Source organism: Typopeltis vanoorti, chromosome 19 (genome assembly GCF_054136105.1).
Source record: "Typopeltis vanoorti isolate ZY-2024b chromosome 19, IOZ_Tvanoo_1.0, whole genome shotgun sequence".
Lineage (NCBI taxonomy): Eukaryota > Metazoa > Arthropoda > Arachnida > Uropygi > Thelyphonidae > Typopeltis > Typopeltis vanoorti.
The window spans coordinates 12,189,320-12,207,423 of NC_143567.1; the positions used below are offsets into that span (position 1 = coordinate 12,189,320).

General features: G+C 35.5%; 1 protein-coding gene across 5 annotated transcripts in view; it reads right to left on the reverse strand.

Annotated features, from left to right (window-relative positions):
- LOC150095856 (uncharacterized) overlaps positions 1-979 on the reverse strand; it is a 163,934-nt gene extending 162,955 nt beyond the window's left edge. For all 5 annotated transcript variants that reach the window (XR_016549944.1, XR_016549943.1, XM_090409300.1 and 2 more), the window contains exon 1: positions 858-979. Coding sequence is in view for 3 of the 5 variants with exons in the window: in XM_090409300.1 (XP_090265426.1) it covers positions 858-917 (60 nt within the window). In the remaining 2 variants the exon portion in view is untranslated. The remainder of the gene's footprint in view (positions 1-857) is intronic.
- Positions 980-18,104: the final 17,125 nt, after the last annotated feature.

The window sequence follows — 18,104 nt, forward strand, 5'->3', positions numbered from 1 at the left end:
AAAATTGTATCACGACCAACCAACCTAGGTATTATTTGCAGGTTAATTAATAAGCAAACTGCTCTATAAACTTTTGTTTGTGATTATCTTTTGCTACTACATTTGGAGATGACATCTGTAGATTAGGTGCCCTCCCTGGATGAGTCTTCGGACTCCTCGGAAGTGTCTAATAATAATAATAATAATATATTTGAATTTCTTTCTATTCCTTTTTTTTTAACGTTATGCATTTTATCTTATTAATATATTCCTATATTGGCAATATGCTTACCCCGAAAAATACCACATTGCCCATAGGAATTCTAAAATATTTACTGCGCAAATCCTAAAGGTTGACTGGTACGTCACTATATATTGTGTTTACTTCCAATTCAAAACAAAAAAATTACGAAGTAAACGATTGCGATGCATTTGCAATAACTGTTTACAAAATCTGCAACCGTAATAACAAACAGCAACTTCTTTTGCTTTGTTAAGTAAATCGGGATTCTTTTATGCCGAACTTCTGACTCAATTTGATATCTAATTTCAGCATAAGAATTATATTAATGGCTAATTAATGTAGGAAAGAAATATAATTGGAAATATACGTCGACTACTGTTAACAAGCATCTTTGCATTTCATTCCCAACCCGTTCATTTCTCTTAAATAATGGAATACCCTTTCATGTAAACAAAAGCTAACAACAAGCTATTGTCTGCGTTTGAACTTTTATTTGTAAAAGACCTTGAAGTAAAGATCGCTGTTAGGCTTTTATTCCGTATGGAAAACAGAGAACCATAAAAGTCGATTAATAGAAATTGAATAACTGGTGACTTTTTCAAACTTGGGAATTATTAGATAACTTTTTACGTACCCCTAACTTTCCTCGCAAAGTTGACAGCTGATCCTGGTCAGGGTTTAAACCCTCCGCCATTTTTCATTCAAATCTTTAAATAATAACACCATGTAGTTATCAAACCATTTCCAAACCTTAGTGACAATGCAGTGCTGCCATCTAATGTATGCAATCACTGTTGGTTAGAAGAGTGATGATTCTATCTATCCAAATAAATTTTCAGCAACAAATGCATTTCGGAGGAATCATTATCAGTTTTAAACAAAGTGTAAATTTTTGTGTTTAGTCTTAAGTTGTGCTTTTTAAAAAATATGCTTACTATATGAAAATGATGAAAATTCTTTAATTAGGATGACCCCTGTTTTTCATCATCTGGAAGTTATCAATGTAATTTAGGGAGTAATAAGATGGCCAGGGCTTAGTCCTAGTGGAGGAAGTAGCACATGACAAGAAAGGTTAGCGACCGTGCAATTTGCGAGAGAAAGTATTTTTCCTGAAATACTTGCAAGTGTTTTTTTTTTTTTTTTCATTGTAAAATGAAGCGTGGAACCAAAATCTAGCTCACATCGTCTTAAGACTGGGATATTCATAAGTTTTAACAATATTATTCATAATTATTAACATAATTATTCAAATATTTGAATGAATTTGTGTGTGTGTGTTAAAATGCAAATAGAGTTTCTGTTCTCTGGAACAGTCTTTCTTTCTTATAATGCGTTTCCTTAGTAACTTCTTTTTATTATTATTATTATTGACATAACTATTCAATTATGAGAATGAACATGTTAAAGTGCAAATAACTTTATAAATGTCTTCTTATAAGGCCTGGTTGAGCGTATCCGCTCTGCACCCAAAAGGCTGTGGGTTCAAATCCCGTTGTGGGCATGGATGTTTGTGATTGTCTGTGAAAATACCAGTAGTGGTGATGGGCGGTAGATGGCGTTGGTGTAGTTGTGATAGTTGCAGTTTGCTGTAGTTGGTGAAGACGGAGAGTTGTGAAGTAGGTGCCCTCCCTCGATGAGTCTTTGGACTCCCTGGAGATGTCAAGCAATAATAATAAAAATTACGTTTTAGTCGCCACCTTATCAATTTCCTTAAGTTATTTTTTTTTAATCTTTGTAAACCTTACTTTTGCCGATAACCTCGATATAATCACTCATCTAGTCCTTAGCACTCACAATGTAACTTATTAAATTGTTTTACACATGGTTGAAACAAATTTTTGTGGTTTAGGTTGAACTAAAGTGTGTTTGGAAAAGGATTGCAGTGTAGATCCGCTTATATAACCGAATAAGGTTATATAAGCGGATTCTATTGTTGTCTACGAAACCTTGCATTTATCTGCTACCAGAATCACTTTTAAAAAAAGGAGCCTGTATAACTCAGTTGAAGTAGTGTTTGCAGTCATCAGGGTTAGACTGTTCAAAGAAATACGTCGTTAGTTCGATTCTAGTCGTCGATTACAGGAATTTTTTTTGTCTTTTTTTGACCGGTTCCTGAGTTAGTCGATCTCTGGCACCAGCAAGCAGGGTTTTTCTCCCTAATTTTATATAAGAAAAAGCTGATTCTTGTTGGAGATCCAAATAGCAGAATAGAAAACAAATACCATACACATAAAAATGTTTGTAAAATTTGAAGAAAATGCAAAGCTAATAATTATGGTAATAATAGATAATAAGTTCATTCCTCTAAAGCACAGTAGACTTTCACAAAATCGCCTGAAAGCCATCTCCCCCAAAGAGTAGCATATTCTTATCCACCATTTCATAAATTCTGTCTTTTGATCAACTCTTTCAATACCTTTACTTTCACTCCCAACATACTGATAGGTCAATAATTTGTCCACAGTTGCGGAGCTCCTTTATGCAAAGGAATTATTTTGCTCATTTTCCACTTCCTTCGTAGCCTGTATAGCTCGCCAAAAGTGGTGTCTGCGCTAGACCGCCCGAAGAAAGACGTCATGAGTTCGATTATTCTAGTCGCCCAATAGAGAACTTTTTCTAAGCCTTTTTTCGACCGATTCCCGAGTTAGTCGATCTCTGGCATGAGCAAACGGGGGGGTTTATTTTCCCGGAAACTCGAGTTTTTCGTCCCGTATACTCAAGAAAATAGACCGTAGAACCCAAACTATTTTCAGACATTAAAAATATTGTGTTATGGTTATGGACCACGAAATGGTGGCACTTGTTAGACATCTCTTCACTGCGTGCCGCTTAAAATATGAATTGCCTTGAACCAGCTACCTCTGATTGTCTACAGTGGAAATTGAACTGCCACTCAGTTTCCAAAAGTTAATTAGGGCTAAAGCGGCCTCGCCTTCTCGCAGCAGGGGAATAAAAGCGTTAGCTGATTTTTTTCCCACTTCCTTCGTACTTCACAAGAGCCGAGAATTAAAAAGCCTAGTCAGAGGCTGATTCCTCTGCACAATCTCGTAATACGCCAGCTGATGTTACATTTAATCCCAAGGCCATATTTGTATTAAAGTTCTGCAATATCTTAAGTACTTCTAATTCATCAACATCTATTTTCGCGTCAGCTCCTGTGATAGTAATACCCTTGCTTGAATGGCAACTCAACTATTTCGTCCGCTTCTGTCATTTCTCTATCTCTCTACATCAGAACTCATTAAAGTTATCCTTCCATAATCATTCTTCCTTCTACTTTCCGCCCAGTGAAAAAAAAACTTTTTCGGATTTCCGTTGGCCTGACTGGCAAATTTCTTCTTATACTCATAATCTGATATTACTTTTATCACTATGCTGTTCATCTTTCTTTCTTGTTCATTATGCTGCTCGTGAACTTCCTGTTGAGATTTATATACCCTTTCTTTGCTGCTCATGTTTAATGATACTACTGATCCTACCTGATTTATTCTCCTGACGATAGGTATACTGGTATTGCTTCCTGCAGATACCACTGGACTATCCATGCGCTGACAGCCGTAGTCCTTATGCTAATTTGCCGATGCATCTCTTCCATCATTCTTTGCACTGACTGGTCTATAGCATCAACCAATTGTATATTTTGTAATATGCGCCTCCATCTCACTTCAGATTGCCTCAAAGGTACTGCCACCCACACATCTGCCTTCCTGATCTATCCTTTTGGTTGTAGTTCGTCTATCATCATCAGTACCCCTCTCCCTATCTCTTCTATTCTCCCTGAAAATACTATATATATACATACAGCAATCACTCGATTAATACGCCCCCCGATTAGTGCGTTTTCGATTAGTGCATAATTTTTTTTTTGTGGGTCAATCAACTATAAGAGCAATTTTAAGCAAAACTGCTGAATACATAGAGAAAGATAAGGTTGCTTCAAGTTCATCATGCGTGCACTCGAAATCAAAGTATTACATTCATTGAATTAGAGAGACGTCTTTCTACATGGATCGAAGATTGTAACCAAAAACGGATCCACTGACCTTATTAAATCAAAAGCATTAAGTCTCTTTGCATCCTTGAAAGAAAGTGCTATCAATGATGGAAAAGAAGAATTCCACGCTAGTGCTGGATGGTTTGACGTTTCATAAAGAGAAATAGCTTACATAATGTTCTAATCACAGGCGAAGCTACAAGTGCTGATAAGGAAGTGGCCGCAAATTATCCAGAGATTTTGAACAAAATTGTGGACGAAGGGGGCTATTTTGACCAATAAATATTTAATGTCGATGAAACCGGCCTTTTTGGAAGTGAACGCCTTCCAAGATTTTTCAGGCCAAATCAGAGAAATGTCAGCCTGGTTATAAAGCCGCAAAGTTGAATGAAATAAGTGCGAGCAATATCCAGCCGTTTGGAAGCATATTCTTCCACATTGTGCAAATGATTTTAGATGCTCTTCAAATGCATCTAAGTCAATTAAATCTCAATCTGAGAAATTGAGTGATTCCGACCTGCTAAATTTAGATGCACAGCAGGAAGATCCCAAAGAATATGAAGAGAATTTGATCACCAACAAGCCCAAAGAGATTTCACAGAAACAAACTGAAATATTTTTCGTGCAACCAAAGTTCTTAAGCAGCTATGCTTAGAGGCTGACTTTTGATAAAAAGAGAAGCAATAAAATTTGAAGTAGAGGCAATAGGGCCATACAGTCAGTTGTATGAAAAAAACAAAAAGAATGCCCGCCAAACTACGTTAGTTGAATTCTTTGTTAAAAAGCAGACTAATAAATTTATATTCTGAATATGTTTTATTGTCTTTCAGATTCATGGTTTTCCTTTAACTAGGCCCTGAGACATACCCTAATTCGTTTTAAAAAAATTAAGGCTCAAAAAAGAAATATGAGGTACGAGTTACACTTTTTCCCATAGGTTATTATATTCGATTAGCGCGTTTTCGATTAATGCGTTTTCGATAAAAGACGGATTAATCGAGAGATTGCGAGAGATCTATAAGTATAATATGTATGTGTATATATATATACACACATACATATTATACACTATATAACTACACATATCGGCCTTTGAATTAGAGACCTGTTCAGAGATACAAGTAAACGTCATTAAGCAGCATATATGCAAAATACTTTGTCACGTGCGTCAATTATTTAAGAAAGCTTAGTAATCGTCAGTAGTGTTGATCACAATGGGGAAAACAAAGGATCTTTCGGAGTTCGATAAAGGGATTATTGTGAATGCTCGTGTTCGAACCGCTCTGCTATTTCAAACAGCAGACTGGTTTCTCAAAATGTGAGATATATCAGATGTTGTATCGGTGGAAAAATAACACACATTGCTTGTCTAAGAGGCGTAACTGTGATCTTATTGGGAACGGGATCGTTGTCGTCTGAAAAGGCTTGTACGGGAAAATCAGAACTTCCTGTGCGCAGTAATTGAACGAATAATTTCATGAAGGCTGTTCCCGACTCATGTCCCATGGGACTATGCGCAGGGAATCGAAGAGGATCCGTATTGGCATTGTATTGCCTATACGTAAAATAAAAGTTTCTAATTCAGTGGCCGGTATATCATCTGCTCTCATTCGGCGAGATTGCACTAACCAATGCCAAAAACTCCCTCCTCTTTTTCCTGATAACAGGAAAGAGTTTTTTAGCCCAAAGAGTTTTAGTCATTTTAACCTCTGCCTCAAAGACAGAGTGTTTCAGCAGTCTGTTCTACAGGTACTTCCATGGTCACTGCTCCATTGAATTGCCAACTATTATTCCTTCACTTTCAGTTGCACTTTTAAATACAAGAGCAGCTGTTGCCCAACGTCCCTTTACTATGCAACTGCAAATACAACGAACCTGCCTCACTTCTTCCTCTTTTATTTGTCCACCTCTGTCCTCTGGAACAGCCTTCTTGATAAAAAGTATTCCCAAACAATTACAACTTGCAATTCTTCAAAAAAAAAAAAAAAAAAAAACATCAATAAACTTCTCAGTCCTCATCTGCACCCATACACACAAGTACACAAGGCACTGATGGGCTTATAGATCACTTGATCTCTCTTGTATGGGATCAAAAAAAATAATGAATAAGAAATTCTTTTATACATTCTGTTGAGAGACTCGCTTTCGCATATTTTAGTCATGCTCCACTCACTCGCCCCATGGATGCCTGTACGACCTGCATTCACCCTAATATCTTGTTTTCTTGACTTTTTGCTTCCACACCCTCAGTTAACAAAGCATTTTCTGCACACCTAATTCTGAATTCAATTAAGTGCAGTCCATCCACATTATACGTCTTACCGTTCAAATTCAGTTGATAGGTATACAAACCCAACCTATTTCTTCTTTACAGTCTGCACACTGATTCACTTGCGATCATTGTCCTCCTCCTCAACAGCCTTCGTGATAAAGTGACAAGAGACGTGCGATTTTTACCTACTCGCTTCTTCCATAAACTCTTCATATCTTCCCTCATAAAATGTTTTTCACTTTTCAAATTATTCATGGCAGCCAAAAGCAATCGATTCTATCACCTTACCTATTTGCATCCTGACAACTATGAGAATCTTGTTAAGTATTCTCATTAACATAGAATAGTCGTAAATTTATCATCCTTCGCCTGCTTCGCCAATAGGAAAGACACTAGGAGAAGACAATATTAACATGGAACTGTACAAAATACAAAATACAAGAGATAACCAGCCGTGTTTTTGGAACATTAAAAAAATATGGATTATACATAAACCTATAAAAAACAAAAACAATGATAACCTCAAAATCAGGCATTAAATTCTTAAAGATACAAATTGGCAATAATCAAATTGAGAATGTAAACAAGTTCACTTATCTAGGAAGCACGCTGAGTCAAGATGGTCGTTCAAAAACCGACATTAAATACCGAATTGCTAAGGCAACCGTGGACCTACAGAAGTTAAAACCATTGTGGGGAGATAACAGAATAGCAATCACAACCAGTCTAAGACTAATTAACACCTTGGTGAATTCTATCCTGTTGTAGGGTTGTGAGGTCTGGACTTTACTGAGGGAAGATTAGAGGAGACTCCTGTCTTTTGAAATGAAAACTTACAGAAGACTTTGAGAATTCCCTATACCGCTCACGAAACCAATGAAAATGTCCGAAAACTGATTGATTCAGTAGATGGGAGAAAAAGGGAAAATATTCTGACAGTCATCAGAAGAAGACAGATGAAATGGTTCGGACATGTGGAGAGGGCTAATGGCATTCCAAAGCAAGTAACAGAAGGAATCGTTCCGGGACCAAGGGTTAGGGGCCGACCTCGATTACAATGGACTGATAAAATCAAAAAATGGACAAATTCATCCCTTTCTCAACTGACATCAAGAACAAGAGACCGAGATGATTGGAGGAAGCTAACAAAGAATATCACCTACCAGCCATGAATGACCCAACGGTCCATTCAGGACTATGGGAGAGAAGAATACAAAATACAGGTGAAAATTCTTTAACATAGTCTGGATTTCTAAAACTCATGGAAATAAGTACTGGTTATTCCAATTTAAAACAGGAAATAAAGATAGAAACGCATATAGCATTTGTAAACTACCAGAAAGCCTTTGCCAGTCTTAAGGAACAAACTGTGGGCCATCCTAAAGAATCTAATCATTCCAAATCAACTGCTTGCTGCAATAACTAACATGTCTCAGAACAATCAAACAGATGTAAGAATCAATGAAAAAAAGTTACAGAATTGGAAATCAATTAACAGAGGAGTCAGTCAAGGACGCCCAATGCCACCACTCTTTTTTAATATCTATATAGATAAAATAGTAAAGAAATGGAAAGAAAATATGAAATCGGCATGCAAACAGCTGGATCTTGGAACTATACTTAATACTCTTTTATTTGCATATGACCAAATAGTCATAGCAAGAAATGAAGATGAACTCCAGAAATCAATATATACCTTAAACATAAAAAAAAAAAAAAAAAAAAAAAAAAAATCAGCTAACGCCTTTTTTATTCCCGTATATACGGGAGTAGGCGAGGCCATTTAGCCCTATCTAACTTTTGGAGACTGAGTGGGCAGTTCAATCTCCACTGGTACCCAATCAGAGACAGATGGCCCAAGGCTATCACTAATTAAGCGGTACGCAGTGAAGAGAGACGGCTCGAATGTGCCGCCATCTCGTGGTCTCTAACCCTAACACAATATATTTAATGTCTGAAATAATGTGGGTTCTACGGTCGATTTTCTTGAGTTTACAGGACGAAAAACCCGAGTTTCCGGGAGGAAAAACCTGCTTGCCCGTGCCAGAGATCGACTAACTCGGGAACCGGTCGAAAAAAGGCTTAGAAATATTTCCTCTAGTCGCCGACTAGACTCGAAACCAAGACTTCCTTCGTGCGGCCTAGCGCGATGGTGTGCAAACGCCACATCCACTGAGCTACACAGGCTCCACTTCACAGGCTACACACTCCACTCCACAGGCTACACAGGCTCCACCTTAAACATAGGTGCAAAAAAATTTAGTATGCAAATATCAAGGATTTTAATCATGGATTTTAAAATACCGTTTCCAGTCTGAAGTAAAGTCATGACTAAAAATAAAAAATTTTAGAACAAATTACCTGCTTCAAATACCTTGGAAGTGGTGTATCATATACAAAATAAGCTAGGCTGACCATATTTCCTTGAGACAAAAACGGGACATTAGGATGGTAAAGACGGGACGGGGGTTATATAAGATTCTGTATTAATGAAAAAGACGATAAAAAGGTTTTATTAGATAAACATATTGAGCTTATTATTATTCTTCATTGACAGAACCCATACAAAAAAATTGAGGTAGACGTAGAAGGGGGACTGTATTTCACAGCGAACGTACCATGAATATTTCTCCGATGAAGTGATCTTATGCATCAAATTTCGGTCTTTCAACAGCTTATCATAAAACTTTTCACTCCATGACAGGATTTTGCCTTACAACTAACATAGCGCCCATTGCCTCAATCTTAATCTAGATTTCTCATTTGACCACATCCAGTTCATAACAGAAAATATCCTCTCAACAGGTGCTGTACTTCCTGGAAGACAAAGAATAAACTACAATATTACAAACGTCTTGAAAGTCTAGGCGTTTTTCGCTCGTTTCAGAAAAAAATCTGTGCCCATCTATGAGATACAGGAATGTTTTCTTTATTCAATGTATCCAACTGCCTCACAATTATAGATTTTATGAGAGTACACGAGTTTCTCCTGTTTCTGCACCTGTGATGAGTTCCTCGTTCAGGCTGTCCTATATTTCTTTCCATTCAGGTGTCTTCCTTAGTAGCACCTACTTGAACTTCTCAATGTTTCCTGAACTGTACTTCCACTTATCGACACATTCTAAGCTGGTTTCAGAGAAATTCTCAACTACCTTAAAAACTTACGCCTCATTAATTTCTCCTCAATCTACTAACATTTTCAGTTGTTTTTTCACTTCAGTTGTTACAAAGACTTCACTTTTTCTGGACTCTAAAATGTTTACAAGATTTTCAATGTTCATGGCTATTTCTGTAGCTGAAATATTATCTTTTTCAATTAAGCTAATATATGTTTGGAATGTAGATATCAAGTGTCTCTTGCAAAGAGACACTTGATCTCTTGCAAATTACAACTACAATTTCAAATAGGGATCTTCAAACAATTTTCGGCATAATAGAGCATTTTTCTTGAGAAAGAAAATAAGAACGAAGCCCATCAAACATGCTTAAAATTCTGTCAATTGATGAAGCCAAGGACAAAAATCTTGTATTTCCGTGCTGTAACAATTGAGCGTAATTGTTTCCTGCAAAGTCACAAATTTTTCAGTTCTTCAACTCGGACTTGTGTATATATATTGAAGTATTTGTATACTTTCACTGCAAAAGATTCAATCTCAATTGATAAATCGAAAGCAACAGAACAGACGCCTCGTCTGAGACGCGCAAGTGTTTCTTTCTGACCACGAGACACAACACAACACAACACAACACAAAACATACTTTCATCGCTAAAAGGTGCCTTTTTTTCCATTCCTCATGACCCCACAACAGTATTTGCTTACACCATCGCACTCTCTCTGCCTTTTGCTAGGAAGTCATAAGACGCTTCGTCTTAAGCACGCGCGATTTAAAAACCAATTTGTGAAGTCTTCTCAACATTGTAGATTTAGACACATTCAGATCTAGTTTTTTCCATCTCCTGTGAAAATACCTTACACTTCGGAAACGGTTTTTCTTCACGATATTGTTTAATATCCTCTCATCTCTTGGTGTAGTTATCACCTTTCGACCGCTATTGCAGCGATTATTAGAATACTGTCTCAATACTCTATCCACACTTGCTTGAGAACATTTCAATTCCTTAGCTATAAACTGTTGAGTTTGGGCTTCTTTGTGCAGAGACACCATACGAAACTTCTTAGCTTCCCATATGTCACTCGTTCGACCCACGTTTAGCAAATGATTAACTGAAATCCACGCACAAACGATTTCTCACACACGAGTCAGTCCCGCAGCTACTGAAATATATGCTACTTCTATGCTCTCCTCAAAACCAATCGGAAAAATTTGGAATATTCTAATATTTTGAACCATGTAAGAAATTGTTCTAATTTTGAATTTGAATATTTTCAAATAACAGTTTTCTTATAATTTATATTGCATTTCTATGTGCTTACATAATTATATAATCTACAAAGTACGTAGATTTAGATGATGCTAATTCATATTTGGTAATAATTGTTTTATACGCAATAAATTAGAATTGCAGATCATTCAAAGACATTTTCTTTGATTATTCTAATTTTTTGATGCGGAGGTGTAGTAATAATTTACGTGATGGTAATTCGCAGATATGCATCGAAACATGTCAGTGATTAATCTGAATAATATGGAAAATCATGAACTGTGATATGGATTATCTTGAAGAGCTTAAATTATTAACTTGCAAGAAAATCTCTATCACAAAAAAAAAGTAAAGAACTTCTTTCCTACAAAGAACCTCTGTTTCATCTATTAATACATTATCTGCACTATTTAACAAACATATTTGAAACGACATAGCATTAAGTTTATGAATAAGAATATCGGAATAACTGCAAACAAGGACAGTAAAACTAACCTTACGATTACCAGAGACAATAACAGTTAAAGAATGGTATGGCATTGTTCTTGGTCCAAATAAGAAAGACAAAAATAAAGAAAAAAATAAAATAATCAGACCCGAAAAGCATTATTTGTCAATTCAGATCGTTTTTACCAGTAAAAGCGGACTAACTATAGCAAGGAGTAGGGAATGTTCGCCAAGAATTTTACCTAAGAATGAAACCCATGCCGAAGATAGCAAAACATACATGGCGGTAGCGTTCTTATTGCGTCCATTTCGCAAAATGCATATATGCACCTGTTAGATTCGTATCATCGTCTATATAGGCAAGAAATCAGAATCTGGATGAGCGAATTTTATTGAGACTGTGTTTCAATAAATCCTTACAAAAATCCGTCAAGCCATTTTGACGCTTCAAATTTGGTACGTTCTGTCCTGTTTAATACCGCTATTGAATAAGAGAGGCCTAGTGATAATATGCAACTCAAACCAGGTTTTTACAGCAGGTCACATTTATTTTTAATTCTTGTAATAACAGTAATTGGTGACTCGGTGCAGAGTTTGAACCAGGGCCGGTTTTATCATTAGACAAACCTCGCAATCGTCTATGGGCGTCAAGACTTCGGGGCACCAGATTTTGCTACATATAAAACTATATAAAACTAACAGGAACTCCTGTATTCCATAAAATTCATATATGTAAGCGTACCATTTCTTTACTGAACTTACATACACGTCCAGCAAACCTGGACAATATTCTGTCCACCTGCTGAAAGAACATGGATAAGAAGTGTAGTTTGACAGTCATGTCCATTAGAAGGGGCAATAATCCTTCACGCGAAAAGAACACTTAACTAGATTACTTGGCGTGTGTGTTCAGTTGTCTACAGCAAGAAACGCAGTTGCTTGCCGTTTGCTCGGTAACCGGAATCTAAGTTATATCAGACTAAATACCTATGAGTTATATTCATTTTGCTGCTTGTTTTTATCGTATAATTATAGTTTTTAATGCCAGCGCAAAATAAGAAATCCTTTCATACTTTCTTCACTTCATATTGTATCACTTCGGAAGATCAATGTCACTATCAATTTTTTGGCTAATTATTTTAATCGCCAATTCATTTTAAAATTCTCCCAGAACTTGATTGAAGATAATTATTTTTGTCAAACAATTATTTTATAAATTCATTAAAATCCAAATCTAAAAATGAATACAGTCTCCATCTGTTTATAATTAAGTTTTCTTTTTTTTATTCATAATCTTAGTTCGAAGGTTAGTTCATAGATTGCGCGAAGGTTCGCACTTTTCAATTTTGCTTTATAGAGAATCATATGTAAATCTTGAATCATATCATGTAACGCATAATTTTTATAAACGTAATCTGTAGGTTTTTGCATTTCAACTTTCTTGGTTTCCCCCAATCAATCCCTACAAATCGAAATAAACGGCATTTATGAAGTCAACTGTTATGTACATATTTTCGGTATTATGCGTCAGTTTTGAAGTAGCGATATTTTCCCTACGCTTTATCCTTCGAAACATGTGTAGGTGCATGCGTCAAAATGAAATTTTATTTCCAAAATTTTCATAACAGAATTAATTCGCCTTTAATGGCTAACCCCCTCGCAAAATTATCCCCCCCCCTACACACACACACACACACACACACACACACACACACACACACACACACACACACACACACACACACACACACACACACACACGAAAAAAAAATACTGCTAGATAACATATGTGCACTTTCTTTTTGTTTGAATTCGTTATTTTTCCAAAGTAATTGTACTGTTGCAGTTTTAAGCAAAAGACAAAGGTGAAGAATCTCTGATAAAATACCACTGGATATAAATTTTGGATATTAAAAAGACTCACAATCGGAAACCCCGAGTAATGTTTAACATCATTTGTTGTTCATTAAAAAAAAAACGTTCCTAAAATTGAAATGTGCGACACATATAATTTTATTTTCAAGGAAAGAAAGCAAAATGTCATATTTATTTCAATAAATGTTATTTAAAAAATATAAATATTTGACATAATATCTCCAATGCAAACAAATGTTTTGATTATTTATTTTCGCACATGTGAAATTCGTCTTTATTTGGGAAGAGACACAATAAATAAATTGTGCAGCAAAAAAGGATCATATATCGTAAGACAGTAAAGAAATTCGAAGTAATACAGTGCACATAAAGACAATAATCTGTTAACGGAGGGGGGGGGGGGGGCTAATTGCATTTTAACAGATAGAATGCTGATGAAGTTTCATCAGTATTCTACATTTTTATTAGATCAAAGGTAATTTGAGTATATTTGCGAACAGATATATTCAACATAACTTAGCCAGTTTTGTTGTAAAAAGTGCCGCATTTGCAGAAATATTAGCGGCATAATAATAAAATAGCAAAATTCATAATGCTTCAGAATAATTTGATAATACTAAAACAAGATGAGCCACATCTGTAGAAATCTATTATTATTATTATTATTATTATTATTATTAGAGTCCTTTTAATTATGAACTCTATAAATATATATTTAATAAATTGGTTGTATTTTTGTGTTTTTAATTAAATAAACTAGTTTCATTTTGTCACAGGTGGTTTTCGTTTTTGAACTACCTGGTCTATTGTTCTTATCAATATTACTAAATTCCAATCTCCTTCTCTGGAAATTTACTCTTAATAAATGTTTGACTTGTATTGACTAACCATTGAGTGATTCGGCAGTTTAATACAGAGATTACATATATGGTCAGTTTAATCCATAACATTCTTAAGAATATTTCACCCTGTGATTTCCCAGAATCCTGTCAAGAAAGAACAGATAGCTGAGTATTGAACTTGCGATCATTTTGAAACATGTTCCTGAGACAACAGAGGTTTTTTCTGTGCTGCTGCTATTTGTATTAATTAGTAGGGTAAGAGCAGTTTCTATATCACATAAACAGAGCATTTGATTTTCAAGTTTATTATTATTTATAAATTAAATGATTTATCAGTTCATTTTTTTGTGCATCAGATTCTAGTTATTTTAGGATAAAATGTCGAGTAAAATGTGGATGTCAGCGAGAACAGCAAGTTATCGATACTATTCATTGTCTCTACGTTTTAACTAAAGCTGGAATTATTATGCTTATTACTGCAACTTAAAAGAATCAAATCTGGAGTTATATATATATTATATGCTTTTTATGTGCTTCCAGTAAGTAAGGTGGTCTCGCATTAGGCGACAAAATTTACCTTTCACCTAAAGTTGTGTGGTTGGAAAGCAGATACATTAACCATTCTGTCAACCAGAGAGGCATACTATGCCTGCAAATTGAAACGTTTTATATTTGGTGATCACATGCAGGGTGACCAGTCATTCGAGGACGTCTGTTGGAAAGGGATATATGTGGAATTATAAGACCGGTAATTACGAAAAGCTCAGGAAACAGCTTGCGATAATAAATTGGAAAGAGGAACTGGATGGAAAGGATATCAATGCTGCTTGGGCCATACTCAAGAACTATTTGGTGGAGGCAATATCAGAATATATTTCAAGAGTCAAGAGGGTAAACAGAGTGGGTGTTAAATGGATGAATCAAGAGATAAGGTATGCAATCTGGAAGAAGAAGGTATTATGAAAGAAACACAAAATGAGTATTTATAACAACCAGTTGCATGAGAAGTACAAAGAGCAGGCGAGGAAGGTGACTAGCTTGATAAGGGTAGCAAAAATGCAGTATGAGCAGCAGTTAGCTAAAGCGGCCAAAAAAAAAAAAAAAAAATCCTAAGGAGTTTTTTCGATATGTCGCCAGTAGAAGAAAGAATGATTATGGTAGGATGGGATTGATTGGTGAAAACGGAGGAATGATAACCGCTGCGGAGGATATAGTTGAGATATTTAGTGAGAAATTTCTAAAGGTATTTGATTCTTGTGAATGTGGCATCATGCAGAACTTGAAAGCAGTGGGAAAGGAGGAGGAACTGTTAGTAAGTGAACAGGAGGTATATGAGGAATTGAATAGACTTGATGTAAATAAGGCTGTGGGACTTGATGCTATTTCACCACGTGTCTTGAGGGAATGTGCCAGAGAGTTAACAACAGCTTTTGTACATCTTTTCAACATGAGTCTCTCACTGGGTCAAGTTCCAAAAGAGTGGAACTTGACCCAGTAAAATTGTTCTAATTCATAAGGGAGATGATAATAGTAAGGCTTTGAATTATAGACCAGTCTGTGTGTCTGGAGTTGTGGTCAAGGTATTAGAGAAGTTAGTTAGGAATAAAGTTCAGAACTGGGTTGACAACAGAAAAATACTCTTGTGCTTTAGCAACCTGCTTACTTTTTATAATAAAGTGACAAATGCGTTAGATAAGGGTATTGCATATACAGTGGTAAATTTAGATTTTGCAAAGACGTTTGATAAATTGCCACATGACAAGCTGGTAATTAAATTGGAACGGATGGGGCTGAACAGTAGATTGGTTGTCTGATAGGTATCAGCGAGTTGTCTATGGAGGAGCGATATCCCAGAAGAGGAAAGTTACTAGTGGTGTACCTCAAGGGTCTGTTTTGGGTCCATTGCTGTTTAATTTGTATGTAAATGATATTTGGAGAGGGGTCTAAATGGTGATGTCCAGTTGTTTGCAGATGATCCAAAGTTGGGCAGAGCCATCAGAAGTAGTGTAAATGCTGTAGCTTTGCAAGAGGAGTTGAATACACTGTCTGAATGGATAAATAAGTGGGGATGTCAATTCAATGTTTCAAAGTGTAAAGTTTTGAAATTTGGGAAGCAGAGATGGGATGTAAAGTACACAATCGGTGCGAATATCTTGGAAGAGGTAGAGGAAATGAAAGATCTGGGAGTGATTGTAGACAAGGACCTAAAATTTCGGGGACATGTTACTAAAATAGTGAAGACAACACAGCGGATAATGGAAATGATGCGGAGGACATTGATTTGTAGAAGTAAGGATGTTATGGTTCCTTTGTATAAGGCTTTGATCAGGCCACATATGGATTACTGTGCACAGATCTGGTCACCTGGTTTTCAAAAAGATGAAATTGCGTTGGAAAAAGTTCAGAGGCGATTGACTAAGGTGGTTTCTGGTCTCTGGAGTATGAAGTCAGATTGACAAAATGCAATTTGCAGAAATTGGTGGATACAAGGAGGGGGGGTGGGGGATATGATTGAGACATATAAGCTGTTAAGTGGTTATTACCAGATTAACGTCGGGGAGGTTTTGCACAGAATGGGTGAGGATAGCAGGAGAACAAGAGGTCATTCCTGGAAGCTGAATAAGCAGGGTGTGAGCAAGGGGGTGAGGAGTAGGTTTTTTGCAAGGAGAGTGGTGAGTGATTGGAATGCTTTGCCCGAGAGTGTGGTGCGTGCAGAGACAGGGAATATATTTAAGGCACAGTATGATAAACTGTGTGTATAACAGTGGACCTCCCACGATGAGTCTTTGACTCCATGGAGGTTTTTATAATAATAATAATAATAATAATAATAATAATAATAATAATAATAATAATATTTAGATCTATGTTGTAATTCCAAAAATATAATGATTTTTGCTACAATTTTTATTACCGTAAATTCAAAATTTTTATTTTTAGTGAGAATATCTGAACCTTAGAGTTGATGAAGTTCCTATTTTTACCTTGATTAGCAAGCTTAATTGGATTGCATTTAAATTCTTTTCTTTTCTTTTTTTTTTAAAAAAAACTTTTATCCTTATACTAAAATATTACTATACCTTTTAATATTTTTTCGGAATTCAGAATTTTTGTAGCAACTATGATGCTTGTCAATAAAGCTTGTCAAACAAAATCAACGTTCTCAAAATCAACAATCAACACTGCAATTGAAATCTTTCGCAGAAAGATTTTGGATATAAACGTAGATATAAAGAAATTAAAGACACATTACTTGTACTATCCACTTCTCCTCATGAAAAACCTATTTCTAAATTAGAGAGCTCATCATTGGCTGAACATTTTGAGAAACCAGAAAGAGCAATTTTAGCAGTTATGTGGGACAAAATTTTACAATGAATAAATGCTATTAGTAAATCTCTACAAGATATGGATTTGTTTTTAGCTAATAATTTGTTACAGTCTTCAGTTGGTTTTATTTTAGATATAAGAAATAATTTTGCTGCTGTAAATGAAGAAGCGAATTTTTTATCAGATGAGACAAAATTTAAAGATGAAAAGGAAAGAGTTATAAAAAAAAAAAAAAAAGAGTGACGAAGTTTCACAATCTAACAATGAGATTATGTTACATGTGAAAGAAATTTCGCTGTGAACATTTTTAATGTCATTTGCGATAAGCTAATTTTGGAAATTAATGAAAGAACAAAAAGCTCTTTCAGCAGATTAGATATGTTTGGCATTTTTTTTTTTTTTTTGAAGAAAGATATAGATCAAGACAAGTACAAGACTACTATTAATAAAATTTTACAAACTTATGGGACTGATGTTCATCCAGAAAAATTTACTGATGAAGTTAAGCAATTTTTAATAATGATGAAGGAAGAAAATTCTTCAATTAAAAATATGTACAAATTTATAAACGATAGGTTAAGGTCTACTTTTCCGAACGTAGAAACAATTTTTAAAATATTTTTGACGATGCCTATTTCAAATGCAAGTGCTGAACGCTCATTTTCAGTGTTGAAACGAATAAAAAATTATTTAAGAAGCAACTTGCACCAAAACAAAACAAGTGACCTGTCGTTATT